Here is an 18,884-nt window from a genome sequence, read left to right as displayed (position 1 = left end):
TCAAGGAAAAGGCAAAGTGGGATATAGGAAGTGTCGAGGAAAATTATTATTAACATTCATCGTAAGTAAGCTGCCACTGTTTCCTCACTGTCGAATCCTTTTGGACAGTGAACAGTTTTCCGACCACTTGAAATACCTTCTTCATGGTTTCTTCTGAGGTTGTATGCTCGAAACCATTTTCCAACGGGCGAAAAAATGTCAACAACTCTTTAACCCAAGGCACTGACTCATCAGGAAGGATCCAAATCATTCCCAGAGAACCACCAGGCACTAGAACTCTGCAAATGTCTCTCACAGCCTCTTCGTTTGCGAACCAGTGAAAACAACGTGCTGCTACAATTGCATCAACACTCGAGTCTGGGAGAGCTAAATCGACAAAAGAGATATAATGGAATTTTTAAATGCGAAAAATTCAAGCACAAAATAGCAGCTTGAAAGACCATTCCAAAGTTATCCCGACGCTGGAGAATGAGAAAGGAAACTTAATTTTAGTGCCAGACTAACTCGTCGCGATCGGAGCTGCATTTTATTTAGTTTTCCCTTAAGCTTCCCTTGAAAACATATTTTTATGACGGCGTTTCAGTTAAAAATAACGGATTTTATCAATAATAATAATAATAATAATAATAATAACAATAATAATGATCATGAAATAGCCTCTTTAGTCACGCCCAATTTATGGCCATTTGTCATTCATTAACTTCTAACTGTTCTATTTTCTTTCATTTTTTTCCACTTTGCAAACTTTGTCGTAATATTATTAAAGATTACTTCTTCTGCATTATTACAAGGCAATCAATTACAGATAGTTTGAACTATTTCTCAGGGTGACGCAAAAGTGAATTAAACCTGACTTACCAATATTCTCTGCACGACACTGCAGAATTTCAATGCAGGGTAAAACTGCTGTATCATTGTACCTGTGGGATCACTCGCGATTATTTGAGTCCCGGTGCCTCCTAAGATTTCAACCATAACTAGAGTGAACTTGCCTGTGCGGGATCCTAATTCAAGAACAGTAGAACAGATTTCTGGTAAAGGTATAATTTTCAATCTTGTTATGTTCTATAATTCCAAGTTTTCTCAACAGGAACCATACAGTTTCCAATGGGTAGGTGGGTCTAATTTGTTCATAGCTCGCCGAAGCTTCAAACGCCACAGCCGCCAAGTTTGTTCCACTTATTCCTTGTCCCTCCATGTCGAGGATTAGGTCACTGTCCTGAACAGTTAATAGAAATATAAGTATATATCTATATATCATCGTACTTTACCGCCACGCCTATTATGCAAATTTGTAAAATATAGAAACGATAGTACGAATATTCTTAACAATAAAATCCCCTGATGGGTGAGTAATCACGAAACAGGCCTTTAGGGATAAAAAATATAGTCTCTCTGTTTTTTTCCCCTATCACAACATTTATCGCGCTCTACTCCTTCTCCTACGTATCGAGCACTGTAAAACGGAAAAATCAATACACAGACTCCCTATATATATATATATATATATATATAATTTAAAAAAAATAAGGTGGATAAAAATCGGCGTTACTGAATCGGAAATTTATAGTGGACATCTATGATGAGAAAGTTTTGAAAGCCATGGCGCAATTTAAACCTCTCGCAGCTCCCATCAGACGATGTTTGAAAAATTGACTATATAGCACACGTTTGCCGATGTATGAGGGATACCCAAAAAACATGTTTTACCTGTTTTGGTATCATTTCATTTCCCTTTATCTTATACGTGTATGAACGGTAGCACATAAACATTTACCAGGCCGATCGCAATTTTGTCAAGACTCACGCTTTTTGTTCGATTTCATTTACAATTTCCTCACATTTGAACGCATTAACCCCTTGACACTTAGAACATCTCTTTAGTTACTCTTAATCACGCGAAGTTCGCGTGCAAGACATTTAACATCCTTGTTCATAAAACAAAAAAGGAGACAGACACAAACACATAATCGTGTTTCGAGTAATGTTGACTGGTTCTAATGGTTACAATCAACTTACCTATATTATCGGTGAGATGCAGTAGCTTCCGGAGCTAAGGAAAATTTTGTGGATCTATCCTGTATCCATGGCATTTCTCGCTTTAAAAGAACATTGCAATTCAATTTCAATTTGCATTTTGTGTTTAAAAGGATATAGTTGCTTTATTGTGCGGGTTAATTGCTTTAATCAATGGGATTTGCATATCACTCAAAGATAACTCGTAGGCCTCTGTAACGTCATGACAAGCCATGAAAGGTCGTTTCTGATCAGGGTACAGCTTCGTGTTTCACCTTGCTTTTTTTCTCTTCCTTTCATGTCATGTTCATTGCCCTCCTTTTCCTTAAAACAAAGTTAAAATATTTTATGATCAAACATACGACAAAACTTACAAGAAAACATAATATTGTTCTTCAAAAGTTTTTTTACTATCCCCCTTTTTTCCTAACACACCACGAGGCATCTTCGTTTTTTGTTAAGGATACCAACTGATTTCATTGAATTTATGCTAATCAAGGGGTGCTAGTACTTTCTTTTGATGCAAAACCGATTTTATAACCTCTATAGAAACTGATAATAAAAATAGACATTTAGCAGCCTGACAAAGCTTGCGCAAAAAGTAAATAATTATAAAATTTTGCCCCGTAAGCTATGTAAAACGATTATCAGTCATTTAACAATTGGTTCATACGTCAGCGTGCGTTCATCAAGATATGAAGCACGCGAGAAGTTTCGAGAGCACGAAAGATGCGTAAGAGTTGCTCTCGGCTACGCCTCGAACAACTCTAGTTTCTTGCGTGCTCTCCAAACTTCCCAAGTGCTTTATATTTCGATGAACGCATAGATGACGTATAAACCAATTGTTTTATAACATTTTCAACCTGATGAAATTTTTTTTTCTCGAGGGATTTGTTTGCTGAGCGTGCACAATAGGAATATGAAGCACGCTCGCGCAATTGAATTTGAGTAGACAAATTTACAAGCTATGTTGTAAATTGCATTATAACATAGCTAGTAGATTTGTCTAATCAAATTAAATTGCGTGAGCGTGCTGCGTATTGTGCACGCTCATGACATCAGAAAAAAAATCCCTTGAGCAAAAAAAAAGTTTGTCCGCGATTTTTTACTTTGAGATTTTACTATTAAAAAACTGGTTAAGACTTCGGCGGCAATTTAAGCTAAACATGGAAAGTTGCGAGCCAGCTTTTATACCATAAAAGTATGTTTGAAATATTCATTGGTATCGATAACGAAAAAATGTTTGGGAACCTTGCGGTGCTTTCCTAGATTTGTCCAACTTTCTGTCACACGAAGCTAGGATGTGGCCTGTTGTAAATTAGCCAATGAAACAGCATCTTTGTGTTTCTTTTGGATAAGAGAATTTTGTATTCAGTCAGAAAATAAAGTTCATTTACACGTATGAATTCACCTGTCAGTTTTTTGACCAATCTAAGACAAGATCGTTTACAGCGTACGTAGCGAAATGTCTTCCTGAAACAAAATTATCAACGTGCTGAAGAGTAGCAGAGAGAATATTAACCCTTTTATAACATTTAAACCATCGGGTTGAAAACGTTATAAAACAATTAGTTCATACGTCAGCTGTGCGTTCATTGAGATATGAAGCACTTGGGAAGTTTGGAGAGCACTCAAGAAGCTAGAGTTGCTCGAGGCGTAGCCGAGAGCAACTCTTATGCATCTTTTGTGCTCTCCAAACTTCCCAAGTGCTTCATATCACGATGAACGCGCGCCGCCGTATGAACCAACTGTTTAGTAGCCAGGTAATATTCCCAAGTTAGAGCACAGTACCCGTCTCATCTTTTCATTAAGTAGATATTGCTAAAAGTTCTAGCTTGTAAATTTTTTCCTTCTTTAACTTTAGAAATCAGTGGATACCCTGAAGATTTAAGAGGGTAATCTGATGAGTCATTAAGGTAAAAGCAGAGCTATAAACCAGAAACAAATGGCAACTACACTCCATATCACCACATAGCTAATCTTATTTCGACTGCTCTTCTTGCCGCTGATATGATTAGTTTCTTACATTTTATCACATTTTAGCTAATAACTTATATAGTGGGAATTCGGGAACACTTGTTTGTTCACGCTTGACCCTAGACGTTTTAAAAATATGTTATTAACATCATGGCTGAGTTGTGGAGCCTAAAAGTGCAAATCAGGAAGAACATAACTCAAAGAAAACAGTTATATATTGCAAATTTGAGGAGATTAAAGCTAAGGTTGGTAAATATTATTTTTACTTCTAACAATTTTAACGTTATTAGCTTTGAGATCAATCAAAGAAAGACATTTTCTTTGTCGGATAAAATACACTTTTTCAGTCTCCTTTACAAGGAAAAACTTGTGATATTTATACATCTACGTTGCCAACGAAATCTTCTCGATGGAAAACCTGTCGAGAACCATTTTTTTTCTCTTTATGCCGGTAGCATAAACGTTGTTCAAAATGAGAAAAACAGCTTTGAAATGTAGAGCAAATACGAGTAGTTATAAAGCATCTGGTTGTAGTTTAAAGAAATCCAACTTTATTCTAAATAAAGGACACAAAGCGATCAATTTCAATTCCCATTCTGGATTTCAAAAGATATTTATCTCCACACATTTAATGCCATCACCATTATGACTTTTTTGATGTCTCATCTTTATTCATAAAATCATAATTAATTTCTGCTTGTGGGTAAATAGACGTGTTTGAATATGAAATGAGTAAGTTAGCAGAGTCTATGAAAAGCAAATCCGATTTAACTTATTAAAATTTTCTGTGAAGCATTGTGTCACCCAATACTGAAACATGGAATGAAAATAATATAGATTTAATCCTTATTTGCATTAAACCTAATTGCTTTGTTATGCATGTCATTTGTTTTCTATGTGTTTGGTGTTATTAACGATTGCATCACAGAAATTTACTATCGATGGCACAATATCAATTTATTTTCGATGGATGACCCACAGACTTCTGTGGAGGCATGGCAGACCTAGAGAGGTCTTTCACGACCATGATATTATTGTTCCCCTAACCTCAGCGCTGAGTTCAAACTCCTCTTTTTAATTAAGTCTCACGGTTATGAGGAGAGAATTTAACTGCTAGAAGGGTAATCTTTTTTTTTTCTAAGTTTAAAGCAGGAAATTTCTGAGGCCATCGGGAGGAAGCTAAGTAATAGAACATATCCGCAAGAAAGCTCTATTCTGCAAAGTATTTATGTTACAGAGGTTCACTTTCGTGCAGCAACAATTGTCAAACTTAGAAGAAAAACAATTAAGGAGAAGCGAATCTACTATTAAAATGTTCGCAAGGGTATCAGCTAGGATAGGCAAATTTATCAAGCACATCTATCGATGCTTTCCGTTTTGTTTTCGTTTTCAGATCCATTCGAAGTAAAAAGGAAATCAGTAGCGATACCTCATAATTCAATTAAGTAGCAAACTTGTTATTAAACTAGTAATCGATGTATCAGGCTGTGTCTTCGTGCTACTCTATACCTCATGTATCTAATGCTTCTCGTTGTCTTTTAAGCTATTAAAATTCAGGATGTTCGAAAAAGCAAGCTACAGAAGACTGTCAAGTGATGTGGATACCACAAGCTCTGTCCATCCTGCAACATCTGCAAGTTGGTTATCATTATTATCCTTTTGGTGGATGAACGGCATATTCAGAATGGGGAACAGGAGACCCTTGGCACACTCTGACATACTGCCTCTTCACGAGGAAGACAAGACCAGAGATCTGACAGAGAGCCTTCAGAAGGAATGGAACAAACACGTAAACGAACTCAACAAGGACAACGAGTGTAAAAACCAGCAACCCAACCTCTGGAAGTGCATCGTCAGGACCACGTCTTTAAGGAAGATTTCCTTCCTGACATGTTTTGTGCTCTTGGAGTCAGTATGTCGAGTTTTACAGCCATTATTCCTCGGTTTGCTCCTTCATTTGCTCCGTTCCTCTGAGAGAAACTACTCTTTAGCCTATGGATGCTCTTTCCTGCGAGCATTAAGCGGCTTATCTACCGCCTGTATTCACTATACTGGGTACCAGTTAGAAATTCTAGGAATGCGACTCAGCAGTGCTATTAAGGGTCTTATATACCTCAAGGTTAGTCATTTAGACAGCAAACGAAGCTTGTAATTAGTCGGTGAGACATTAACCCATCTATTTATGCATTTCTTTGGTCGGTTAGTCGATTAGTCAATCGGTCAATCAGTTAAGCGGCAGAAGTTTGTCCGTTTGTCTTTCTCTCGATCCATCTCAACTTCTAACAGGAAGTGATCATCCTTTTCAGATACCGTTGGTCAGTAAACAGACGCTTCGAAAAGTGACAAGTGGAAATGTTATCGACTTAATTTCAACTGACGTTGAAAGAATTGAATTGGCACCCAGACGGATATTCCTATCAACATTCACAATACTCGAAATCGCAGCTGTGACTTCCTTATTGTTTTACCTCATCAGTTGGGAAGCAATAATGGGAGTTTTCTATCTTGTAGCGGTGATTCCATTTGTCATGATTATCTCATCCCTGTGTGCTCAGCTGCTGCAGGAAACAGCCACCGTGTCCGATCATCGCATATCAATGATGATTGAACTCATATCAGGCATTCGCGCACTTAAGGCTAACGCCTTGGAGAACATCCATAAGGATAGGATTCAAGAAGTAAGAAGGTAGGAGAGGACATTCCGCGAAATTGCACTAAGACGCAAAATAATATAATGTAAAATAATAGCACTGTAAAAAACTACAGATGAGTAATAATTGGTTAGGTATATTCCTCAAAGAAGGGAAGATGTCCTTTCTTATAAAAGAACAAGAATAAAGTTCGCTTATCATTAAAATACATGTACATCTGATCGACCTTCTGCCTTAGTGATCGTCAGACGATTCAGTAATTTAACTGAGTAATGGAATTACTAACCAAAAAACCACCAGATTTCATTTTCATGGCTTTGAATTTATTGTCATGAAAAATATGATTGATGCTTTAGTTTAGCTACCATGGTTTAGTAATACATTCACTTTCGATAACTGATTTACACTATGAGGTGCCAGTAGAAGAGAATTCCTCTTTATGTCCTTTAGGAAGGAGATCTGGATCATCCTAAAGAGGGGAGCTCTGTTATCAATTGTGGAATCTCTGCCGTTTACTTTAGGGGCTGTAGCTACGTTTCTATCTGTCTTAGCTCTCAGCCTCAATGGCCATCTAATTTCACCTACCACGGCGTTTATGCTTCTGGCATTCATTAACACACTTCGAATTACCATCACACGATTCTTTTATGCTATTACCTCAGTGTTTGACTTGTGGATATCTTTAAAAAGAATCAGAGACTTTCTTTTGCTGAAAAATATATCTTCAGTGGGCTTGGAATCCACTGAGAAGCCTCCTGGCCACCAAGATCGTGTTCAAGAACCTAAAAACAACTTCCCAGAGCTTTATGTTCGAGGCCCCGTAAAAGCAGAAGATAGGAGTCAAGAAACAATATCTGAAAATCAAGACTTTGATAGTTACTTTTCTGTTGACTACGATACTATTCGTAACTATAGAACTGAATCTACTCAAACCTCTTCAGGAAAGTTATTAATTGAAGGTCTTTGGTGTAAAGTTGATGAACTGGATGGGCCATATATCCTCCACGATGTCAGTTTTGAGATCCCGGAGAAGAGTCTAACAGTCCTTACTGGTGAGGTGGGGAGTGGAAAATCTACACTCCTAGCTGCCATTGCAAGAGAAGTCGTTGCATCCAGTGGGAACATAACCTACTCCGGAAATGTGGCCTATGTCTCTCAAACTGCTTGGGTTTTCTCTGGAACACTCCGAGAAAATATTTTGTTTGGGAAGCCTTTCGATGAAACAAAATACAACAGGGTGATTCAAGCCTGCACGCTAACTAACGACATAGGGAGATTTCCAAATGGTGACCTCGTATTTGTTGGAGAACACGGTGTCGTGCTGAGTGGCGGCCAGAAGGCTCGCGTTAATTTGGCTCGTGCAGTATACGCCGATGCTGACTTATATTTACTCGATGATCCTTTGAGCGCAGTTGATTCTAAAGTTGGTGAACACATATTTTTTGAGTGCATTTGCAACTTGTTAAAGAATAAAATAAGAGTCCTAGTGACATACACAGAAAGGTACCTTAGGATGGTTGACCAGGTTGTGGTTCTCAACAACGGATCCGTCTCAGGAAAAGGCACTTACAGCGAATTGAAAGAAAGGGGAGTAATTATTGATTCTATAATAGATGCTAGTAGTGCCATGGAAAAAAAGACCATCACTCCTAACAAAGAATCTAACTTACGTCATAACGCAAACCGAGGCCAATTCGATAAGCCTTTGCCTGTATCCCATGAAGATACGGCAACTGGGGATATCTCCTCTTCATTATATTGGAATTATTTTAGAGCCGGGATGCATCCATTTTTCATGATTCTTTTACTTCTTCTTTTTCTTATGACGCAAGGTAAGAGAAATATTCCAGGTAATTTCCCATGATAATTTTAACCTAGAACAAGAAAAATGATCACGTAGAAAAGAACACTGAGCAATATTAGAAAAAGAAAAACAGCTATCACTAACGATAAGTGGATTTTGGTGATGATCTTGTTTATGATGATAATAATAAATCCCTTTTTTGATTAGTAACTTTACGAGAATTTAAACTAGCAAGCAAATCAAGTGGTTCTGCGCACTACGCATGTCATCTTTGATGCCTCTATCACGTGTGAAACTTAGTGATACATATTCTTTGAGTGATTCGTAATTTCAAACTTTTCCAGGTCACCTGGAGTATACATGCATACTAAAACGCTCATTGCTTTCACGTAAATAACGCCATTTTTCCACAACTCTGAATGAATGACATTTCTATAATAAGTCGTAATCATTTTTGTTCTGGAAAACGAATATTTTTTTCTAATGATTCATTTATTAGCTCTTCTTGTTTCACCCGACGTCTGGCTTTCTTGGTTCACTACCATTCAACCTGCATCGGAACAACAGTCATTCTCAGCACTGAGTACTTACGCTGCTCTAGTGTTCGGTGCTTTCGCTATGGCCATCATCCGTGCCGTCATATTCTTCAGTGTCTCCCTCAGATCATCTCAAAACTTGCACAGCCAGCTCGTTACCTGTTTGCTGAAAGCCCCAGTGTTATTTTTCGACACTAATCCTGCGGGACGCATATTAAACAGATGTTCCAAAGACATTGGTTGTATGGACGAGTTACTTCCCAGGATGTTTCTATCAGCCATCCAGTATTTTTTGTTTATATCCACAGCCATGCTGCTACCCTTGTTTACGAATATTTGGCTCTCCATTGTTTCGGTTCCAGCCGTGGTCATTTTTCTGTGCTTAACGTGGTATTACTTGAAGACTTCCCGTGAGCTCAAGAGGCTCGAGGCTATTTGTCGAAGTCCCGTACTGTCTCACTTTTCAGAAACCATGATCGGCTTAGATACAATTCGCAGTCGAAAAAGAGAAAACGATTTCATCGGAGAGTTTTATAGGTGAGTATGATTGCGTGAAGCAATTAAAGTTAATGCTTTATGTCTACAGCTGATGACGGAAACTGAAACTGAGAATAGATATCATCGATCGCCTGAAAAAGAGAATATCCACAACAAGAACCGGTCAATACGGTTGCCAGGAGACTTATGAAAAGTTCTCATTCGCATAGAGAGTGTTCAATGTTCATTTAAGTCTGACTCTGGAGAGTTTTACAGAATAAAAAATCTCTTAGAACTGAAAGCTTTCACTTCTCACGATTTTCTTTCACGCATCGTTGGTGGCGTTTTCTCGTAACTTTTAACATCACTCGGAGATTTTCTACCAGGAACCGTGAATAAAGGAATATCGCTCATATTATCATAGCCTCTCTGTGCTACGGATTTAAATTTTCCTTCGTACATAACTGAGCCCTGAACCGTATCATGATAGCAAATGCGAAAATGCAGGTAGCTACGAGCTATAAAACGTCCATAAATGTCATTGAGTAAAAATAATTACTCTTGTCTCACTTTATTGTTTTTCTAGTTTGCTTATCTGTTTGTTTCTATAACTTACAGGCATCAAGATTTACACAATCGCGCATTTTCCATGGTGGTAGCCGGTAATCGGTGGCTTGGTTTCCGTGCTGACGTACTTTGTGCATTATTAACAACTGCAGTGGCTTTTGCTTCTGTTTTAGCTTCTCAAAACCCAGGTATCAATCACGAAAATTCTACAGAACTGATAATACTGACAAAGTTTATCTATTAATTTAGCTATCTATAAACATGATCATTATTATTATTATTGTTTTCATCCATTAATCTTTCTATTTATCTCAGCTTTGGCTGGTCTGGCGCTTGCCTACGTTATTGACACGGCAAAAATCTCCCAAATGGCTGTTAGATATTATGCTGAAACTGAGAACCTTATGACGTCTGTGGAGCGAGTCCTGGAGTACACGCGCCTCGGCTCAGAACCTGGATACACCATCAAAACACTTCCTCCAAAACACTGGCCATGTGATGGTCATGTCAGTTTTAAAAATGTTTACATGAGGTACTATCCAGGCGGACCGGTAGTACTCAAAAATTTAACTTTTGAAATCCAGCCTAGGAACAAGTTGGGAATCGTAGGTCGGACGGGTGACGGGAAGTCGTCCATTATATCAGCTCTCCTACGCATGCCTGAGGCCGAAGGGGAGATATTCATCGATGGTGTATGCATAACAGGTGTTCAACTTCAGGAATCGCGGAAATGTATCTCTGTCCTCGGCCAATCCCCTGTTCTCTTCAGTGGATCGTTAAGGAAAAACTTGGATCCCTTAGAGGAGTACACAGATGATGAACTATGGAGTGCTATCAAAGAGGTGAAACTCACCAGTTTGGTCGAAAATCTAGACGGTCAACTTGATCACCAACTTTTTGAGGGAGGCGAAAACTTGAGTACTGGTGAGCGACAATTAATATGCTTGGCTCGCACTTTGCTTAAGCGAAATAAGATCGTTACTTTGGATGAGCCAACGGCGCACGTGGATCCAAATACAGAGAAAACCATCTGGTCAACTGTGCGCGAGAAATTGAAAAACTCAACGGTCATTATTATTGCTCATCGTTTAGGCAATGTTAGTAACTGTGACGGTATCCTATTGTTAAGAGAAGGCCAGATTGCTGCTCAGGGCACCTTTGATGAACTCATTGGATCTCAGAAAGGGTTATGAATACAATCTTTATTTTTAATCGAAGTTATAATCTAACAAGTCCTTCAAAAGCCTTAAGTAACCTGACTGACCAACGCTAAAGTATTTAATGGAGAACAAAAATGGATTTAATGTTGATTTTTTAAAATTTATGTACCGTAATATGTATTTATATATTGTTGATTAACTTTTGGAAATCTATTACATTTTTCTTCCTATCATAGTTATATTGTTGTAGCCTGAGGAATGAACGGAACGTTAGGTTGAAATCGAGGGAAAGTCTTTCATAGAACATGTGGGTAAAATTATCAAATGATGAAAATAAAAAGGGTCATGATATCCTAACTATCTAGTCACTTCCGATGTATGGATTGAGCACTTGCAAGATAGAGGGACGCGATAAAAACAAGGATGTGTGCTGTGCAATTTTTTTTGAAGCTTTGAATCAATTAAAACAACCATCTCAGATTTTTCTTTAAAACGTTACGTGTTCAACCTTGATGGAGATGAATCTGTTAGAAATATTGACCTTTGTCTTCTCTCAGAAGAGTATCTAAACAAGAAAAAAAAATGTATTAGTAAAAGTAAGATCAATGTACTGATGGAAAAAGGATGCAGTGACAAGGAAAAAAAGAAAGAAAAAGAAGTCATGCTTTTATAATTGTGACATAGTACCTTCCTGCTGTTTCACTTGGTAAGAGGCTGTACAGGCTCTAAGAAGGAAACGGCTGATCAACAGAAATTTTATCGGCATGGTTTAAACGGTTTTAACTCTAAGCAGAGAATGGCTTTATTGGCGGCATCAACGCTTCAGTTATGCGTTTCATGGATGATGCCAGTACTTTAGAATCAAAATCCAATATATGCGGAGGTGCTCTTGAAATAATCTGTGAATAAACTCCTAATCCCCTCGGTATGATAAACGGTCTTCATTCAACTAATTTGTTTTTTCTCATTACAATGTTCCCCATGTTTCCTGCTTACTAACTCACACACAGAACTCACAACGTCTCTATTCGCTCTGACGAAGGGCTAATTTTTTAAAATTAATTTTTTTTAAAATAAAAACTAGTGAGCAGCACACATCAGCAGATCGAGTCAATTTAATTTATTATTCGACCGGTTTCGTCTGATCACACAGACCTCATCAGGGATTTAACAAGATGAACAAAATTGAACTACTAATATACGGAGGTTCATAATACAAATTACGTTCAAATTGAGGTGAAAACTTTAAAAAACACCCACAAACAGGACATGTTACGCAAATCCAGCGCAACAAATTGGAAATGTCACGCAAATCTAGCGTAACAAATCAAGCAATGTTATTTTATTATTATTTTTATTTTGGGGGTTCACGTTAAATCGTGAGCCCCAAACGCCAAATTTTGAAACGGTTATCAGTTTACATCATCAACTTAGTTGATAAAACCAAATGATCTCGTTATACTCCTCACAGACGCAGCACCACAATTTTTCTAGAAACTCACCAACTTTATTCGCTTTTTATCATTATCGCTCATCGTTTAAACACTGTCAAAACCGCAATGGTATTTTATTGTTAAACGAGGGCCAGAGTAGAGCTACATAAACCTTTGAGTGATGCTCCATAAACCGATGAGTGATGCACTCATCGAATATACAAAAATATGATTAATACGATCTTCATTTCTAGGCGCCGCTTTATCCTACCTTATTCCTTGGAGTGAAGAACTTGTAATGATAATTATGATAAGGGCTTTAATTCAACCATGATAAAAATCACTATCATATCGATACACGTATCGACTGAGGATTTCTTATCTTATTTTGCGATCAGGTATCACAATATTTAATCATATATGACTTTAATGGTTTTTGGAAAACTGGTATTATTTTCTTTCATTCATGTTGTATTATGCAGTTGTTTTTTGACAAATGAAGCCACTAAAGGTTGAAATCGCGGGAAAGTTGTGATAGAGCATGCTACTAAACGTTTAGGTCAAAATGAAAAAATTCAAATTATTTATGTCAGAATTTAATCAGTTGCGATGTGAATTGTATAGCTTGCGGTTTGCAGAAGATAAATACATAGTTAAATAAAATAAAATAAAAAAAAGTGAACAAGGATGTCAACTGAATCCAAAAAATTTTATTAAACGCTTTTAAACTACAATTTCAGCTATGACTTTAAAGCAACTTTGTTAATCTTGCGTGATTCTTGGTCCAGTCTAATCATTTTCGCCAAACCTGAAATAGAGAAAAGAAAGTGAGAAAGTGTCCTTCATAAAGTTACTTTAGTGAGTAGTGAGGCCAGTTGGGACAAGCGTACTTATCTATGGCATGTCATAAGTAGTAGAGAGACAACTCAACGCGAGGACTAGTACATGCATTTGTTGTTTAAAAAATGCCTTCAACTTTCTGCGCGATTACAAGCTTGTAGCAATCCTTAATCGATATTTGTGAAAGGCTCACCATTTTAATGACCTTTGGGCTAGTAGGGGTAGCGGTAGCCGTAGCGGTAACTGTAACCCTTTCCTTGTTTTGGGTAGTAACCCTTTCGGACACGATATTTACGGTAGGCTTTGCGGTAGCTTTTCTTAGGTTTTTTTCGGTAGAGTCCTTTACGGTACTTGCGGTAGCCTTTTCCTTTCCTATATAAGTAACCTAGAATAAATACGGAAAAAAAATACTTTAGGCCATTAATATCAAACGATATCAAACGATGTCTAATATTATAATGATGTTGCGTAATTATATCTTAGCAAGATGGAAACAATAGCCTCTACTTGGCGTGAAAATATACAGGGATATTTATCCTCGGACATTATCTGTTTCAAGATGTATACAGAGCGAATCTCGAGGAAACCTGCGAACTTCGAAGAACAGATAATGTCCAGGGACAAATATACGAGTTCATTTTCGTGTAAAATAGAGGCTTTGCAATCATTATCCTTCAAACATTTTGCAGCGCGCGCGGGATGTTTTTTTTTTTTAGCGTTCTCCAGTAAGATTTTATGAACAAACAGATAATTCCCATTTTCTGTTACAACTATAAAACGCTGCATTGTTATATAATTAAAAACTATCAGTTGGGTGATATCCTTGACTATCCCCCAGTTTTAGCTGCGGGATATTCGGTCACCTGACCGAATATCAATCGTGCGCGAGGAAGAACGTTTCATGGATCATAAATCAAGATATAAGATCAAGATGTAAGATCAAGAAATGTTGAATAACTTTACCATATTTCTTTTTTGACTTTCTTGGCACCGGTCTTGGATCCTCAGAAACTTCTTCTTCATCTGCTGGAACAAAAAAACATAACATCTGGTTGGAAAATGTTTTTCTTACAGTTTACCTGATTGATAATTGTGTCATCATGTCCTACGTAATTAATCTCTGTTGCCAACGAAATAAATCGCCCAGTAATTCCTATGATAGGACAAATTCAGGCATTACAGGATCCTTTCAGTATAATCAGTGTTGTGAGCAGTATTCTTTTCCTTGATTCTTATTTGCGATTTAAACAAAAACCTCGCAAAAGTTGAGCTTTTGTTCCTTCCCATACTGCATCTCATACCAACTTTTAACTCTTGTCAACCAAAACCTGCTTAAAAAACCTGGTTGATGCAGAAAATGACCATTTTAAATCACCCTTTTTTCTCCTAAACGATTCTTTCACGAGTTCCTTCCCGATGAGTAGAAAAATTCCAAACTCTCGCCATTGACATAATGACTTGAATCTCATCTCCGAAGCGAAGAAAGAACTCGGTTTTCTTGGTAACTAAATTTAATGATCAACTCTTGCCTGTCTCTTCGTCTTCATCGTTCATTTCTTCTAATTCCTTAGCCTCTCTCTCGTTTTCTTGATCTCTTAATTCGTCAAATGCTTCATCTTCATTTTCCGGCTCCTCATCATTCTCTCCGTCAAATTTATCAGAGGCAGTATCGAAGTCTTCGTCATTCAGATCCTCAACTTCTTGGGCTATTTTAGGGCGTAAAAATAAGGCAAAAAACTGATTAAAGGTGAAAATTAAAGTAGATTACGCTGGTTTTTAATTTAAATACAGCCAGACAGGTAATTAAGTGGAGAAAGTCTCGGCACTTCCTTGGAGACTTAGAGTTGCTTTCTCATCCACGTTCGTGAGAACTGTATTGAAGATAATTCTTATGAGTATTCTTTTATTTTCTGGTAGAACTTTTTTTTAGTCAGGCTTCAAAAAATAGCAAGTAGCTTCTTAAACTGATCTGAGGAGCATCTAGGCAAGGAAAGAAAGAGTACTTAGTAAAAGTAACACCACTGGACTGATAGAAAAAGGAATGATCTAAGCAAAATAATCATGCTCTCATAATTTTGATCCAATACCTTCCCGCTTTTCCGCCAGGTAAGAGGCTGTACAGGCTCCAAGAAGGAAACAGCTGATCAACAAAAGTTTCATCTGCATGGCTGAATCCGTTTAAACTCCGGGCAGAGAATGGCTATGGTGACACCCTCATCGGTCCATTTATGGGTTTCATAGAGATGCCAATACTGTAGAACCAAAACTCAATACATTACATTGCATGCTTTGCATGAAATCAACTAAGGGAGGATGAAAAATAGGTAAATAAAAGTAATATTTTATGGTGCGATGGGTGACAAGACAAAGGCATGGAGGTGTCGACAATATAATTCTTCAAGCACTCTTAAGAGTCTAAGGCTAAAAATAGAGAGGTTGAGCTTGAAGTTAGTGCGCACGGCAGACAATAAACTGTTTCAATAACAATTCTACGGAACAACACTATGAAACAGAAGCCTTTGAGATCGGTATAAAGTTGTGATACGATATTTCCCTGCTTTCGTTTTGATTGTTTTGAAATCTCGACCGAAAATCGAACTTCTAAATTAAGGACAGTTATATTTAGAGTTACGAATACGCCGATTTGATGCTATATTGTTGGACAATTGTCTCGTCCGATATTTCTAATATTTTGTTCCGCGTAAATTTGATAACAGCAGGGTCTCACTGATTAGGATCTCGATGAAATGACCTTCTACTAACTATTGCAATTACCCAGCTCTTTTCTTAGGGTTGAGCATGTAGTCAGGGCGAATGGCTAACAGTCAACAGGAGAAACAAAAACGATTCTACGGAAAAAGACTATTATACGGGAGTCCTATAAGTAAAATAATCACATAAATTATAGAGTTTTGACAGGAGAAGGGGTAACATTATTAAAATATCAGACAAAATTGACTTGCTCCTTGAATATTGCAGTCAAAAAGAGTAAAACTGTTGTCACTCAGTTTTAATAAGAGAATATTTTAAAGAGCAACGTCTGAAAGAGCTACTGAATGCTTTATAATGCTTGACAACAACGTGAGGAGCAAACAAATTAGTAGAGAACCAAGTGCGTAAAATTAGATCTATTACTAGATTAGTACTTAGGTCTATATTGAATACATGTAACAATATTTCCGTTGATCACTTCTGTGTTGGCATATCAACAACGAAAATGATCAGAAGAGCATGTAAATCTTTCTTTATACATAAACAAAAGGAAGTTTTTACTTCTCTGACTGAAGAAATTTTAATGAATCAAGGTTAAATTCAGTACAAAAGACTAAAGTTGGGTATGGAAAATAAAATCTATTTTGCAAATATTAATCTACAATTGTCTACAATTGATGACGGAAACCAAGTGCTTTCGCTGGAGAGTAGTTATCATCGATCACCGACGAAAAGGAATATCCAAATCAAGAGCCGGACAATACGGTTTCCAGGAACTGATAAGATTTGCCAAAATTATCCATTAAGTTGTCATTCACCTTGAGAGTGTTCAATATTTATTGAAGTCTGACTCTGGGGAATTTTTCAGATTACAAATTCTCACGATTTTCCTTCATTGCAATGTTAGAAGCATTTTCTCGTAACTTTCACTTCGCAGCACCACTCCGAGATTTTCTACCAAGAACAGTCAGTAAAGGTATATCGCCCATGTTATCATACCTCCACCGTGCTGCGGAATTAATTTTTCTTTTGTACATAAACTGAGCCAAGAACCGTACCATAATAGCAATTGAGAGAATGCAGCGTAAAGCTTTATATCCGTCCATAAATGTCAATGGCAATGATAACGAAAACAGTGACAGTCTTTTTATTCACACAATTCAGGTACAAGGAGAAAATAGAAAAAAAACGGGAAACTACAGAAAAACGAAATTGATAGAGATTATATAACTATATGTACAATTTTTGAATCAGTATGCAACAGCCAACGCTTTTTAAAACCATCAATGGAGAGCCGTTTCCAGTTTGTTAGTACCGTTTCCCATGATTTAGAGGCTACATATACAAAGGTAAATTTGACAGTGTTGAATCTTACTTTTGGTCGATGAAAATACTCTTGGAGGCGTATCTGGCGTTATACTTGTGCAGGCTAGAAACTGTTCTGAGAGAATCATAAAACAGGAAAGGAATACTGGAATACTTGTTCAATATCTTATGTGCGAGTAGGCACGTACTCAGTTTAACAATATTATCAAATTTAAGAATATCAAGAAGCTTATAGAAAACGTGGAGTGACTCTCTACTATAAGCAAAAAACATACAACGAATGCAATTATTTAAAGAGAACTCAACTTGTTTAGATTTGATGAATAAGTATTTCCCCACACTACAACCGCATAATTTCATTAAGGATATATCAGTGTATAATAAAGTTGTTTGAAAACATGTATACTCACGTAGTGTCTTAATTTATATAAGACCCCAATATTTTTAGCTACCTAGGCTTTGGTTTTAACATGGGTTTTTTGATCTTTCCAATTCAATTTTTGGTTTATATCAACACCAAGGTACTTAATGCAAGTCTTCTGCTGAAAATTAAAAACAGTTATAGGAGTAACTTTTTTACTTGGTGAGGTTATTGACATGAAGTTAGTTTTTTTCATGTTAATCGATAGTTTAATTAATAGTTTCACAGTTCATAACTGATTCAATATCATTTATGTCATCTGAAGTATGGAAGATGTTAGCATCGTCAGCAAAAAGGCGAAAGGACAATTTGTTAGGTGAATTGGCAATGTCATTGATATGAATTAAAAATAATCAGGAGCCTGAAGTAGATACTTGTGGTACACCACAAGTCATCTCTAATAAACTTGACTTTTCATTCCCAATTTGAAAAAATTGCTTGCGATCTTGGAGATAACTTGCAAACCAATCACGCGGCTTACCACGGATACCGTATTTATAGAGTTTGTTTCACAATATTTGATTATTTATTGTATGAAATGCTTTTGAGAAGTCTAAGAAAAAGCCACAAGATATAACATTTCTGTCAATAGAGGCCTTCAGATTATCAGTGATCTCCATAATCGCTTGCTCAGTGGAATGGCTTTTTCTCAAGCCAGGTTGGTTCTTAAATATTACAGGGTCCTCATCAAAGTATTTCACTAGCTGATCATAAATGACTCGCTTCAAGATCTTACTGAAGGGGGACAGTGAAGCTATTGGCTGGTTTTTACTAGGATCAGACAAAGCTCTACTTTTAAAAGCAGGTGTTACTTTGAAACTTTAAATAATCAGGCACAATGCCAATAGAAATTGAATTAGTAGAAATAAATGCAAATGACTTAGAGAGGATTTAGAGGCTAATCTAACTGATTTATTTGGAACATCTAGTGAAGATTTCTTATCATTCTTATCAACCCACTTTT

The 18,884-nt window shown here is 37.0% G+C and overlaps 2 protein-coding genes across 5 annotated transcripts; one reads left to right on the top strand and one right to left on the bottom strand.

Moving 5' to 3' along the window:
• Positions 1-3,885: 3,885 nt before the first annotated feature.
• On the top strand, positions 3,886-11,542 carry LOC149040884 (ATP-binding cassette sub-family C member 4-like). The gene is made up of 7 exons (XM_089180354.1): positions 3,886-3,932; positions 5,537-6,112; positions 6,300-6,679; positions 7,095-8,476; positions 8,948-9,521; positions 10,080-10,216; positions 10,344-11,542. The coding sequence occupies exons 2-7, from the start codon at positions 5,552-5,554 to the stop codon at positions 11,219-11,221; spliced, it is 3,912 nt and encodes a 1,303-aa protein (XP_089036480.1). The 5' UTR covers positions 3,886-3,932; positions 5,537-5,551; the 3' UTR covers positions 11,222-11,542.
• A 1,769-nt stretch (positions 11,543-13,311) lies between these two features.
• LOC113685828 (uncharacterized) lies at positions 13,312-17,639 on the bottom strand. 4 transcript variants are annotated; one of them, XM_089180350.1, is made up of 6 exons: positions 17,549-17,639; positions 15,549-15,713; positions 14,991-15,167; positions 14,425-14,484; positions 13,655-13,846; positions 13,312-13,429 (listed from the first exon to the last, which is right to left on the bottom strand). In XM_089180350.1, the coding sequence occupies exons 2-5, from the start codon at positions 15,625-15,627 to the stop codon at positions 13,674-13,676; spliced, it is 489 nt and encodes a 162-aa protein (XP_089036476.1). In that variant the 5' UTR covers positions 15,628-15,713; positions 17,549-17,639; the 3' UTR covers positions 13,312-13,429; positions 13,655-13,673. The 4 variants fall into 4 exon arrangements, with proteins under 4 accessions (XP_089036476.1, XP_089036474.1, XP_089036478.1 ...); XM_089180348.1 differs by having other exon boundaries at positions 13,667-13,846; XM_089180352.1 differs by lacking the exon at positions 17,549-17,639 and having other exon boundaries at positions 15,549-15,829.
• Positions 17,640-18,884: the final 1,245 nt, after the last annotated feature.

This window comes from Pocillopora damicornis, chromosome 8 (genome assembly GCF_964200805.1).
Source record: "Pocillopora damicornis chromosome 8, jaPocDami1.2, whole genome shotgun sequence".
Lineage (NCBI taxonomy): Eukaryota > Metazoa > Cnidaria > Anthozoa > Scleractinia > Pocilloporidae > Pocillopora > Pocillopora damicornis.
Note: the sequence above shows the minus strand (reverse complement) of the source record. Positions and strands in the feature narration are given on the sequence as shown.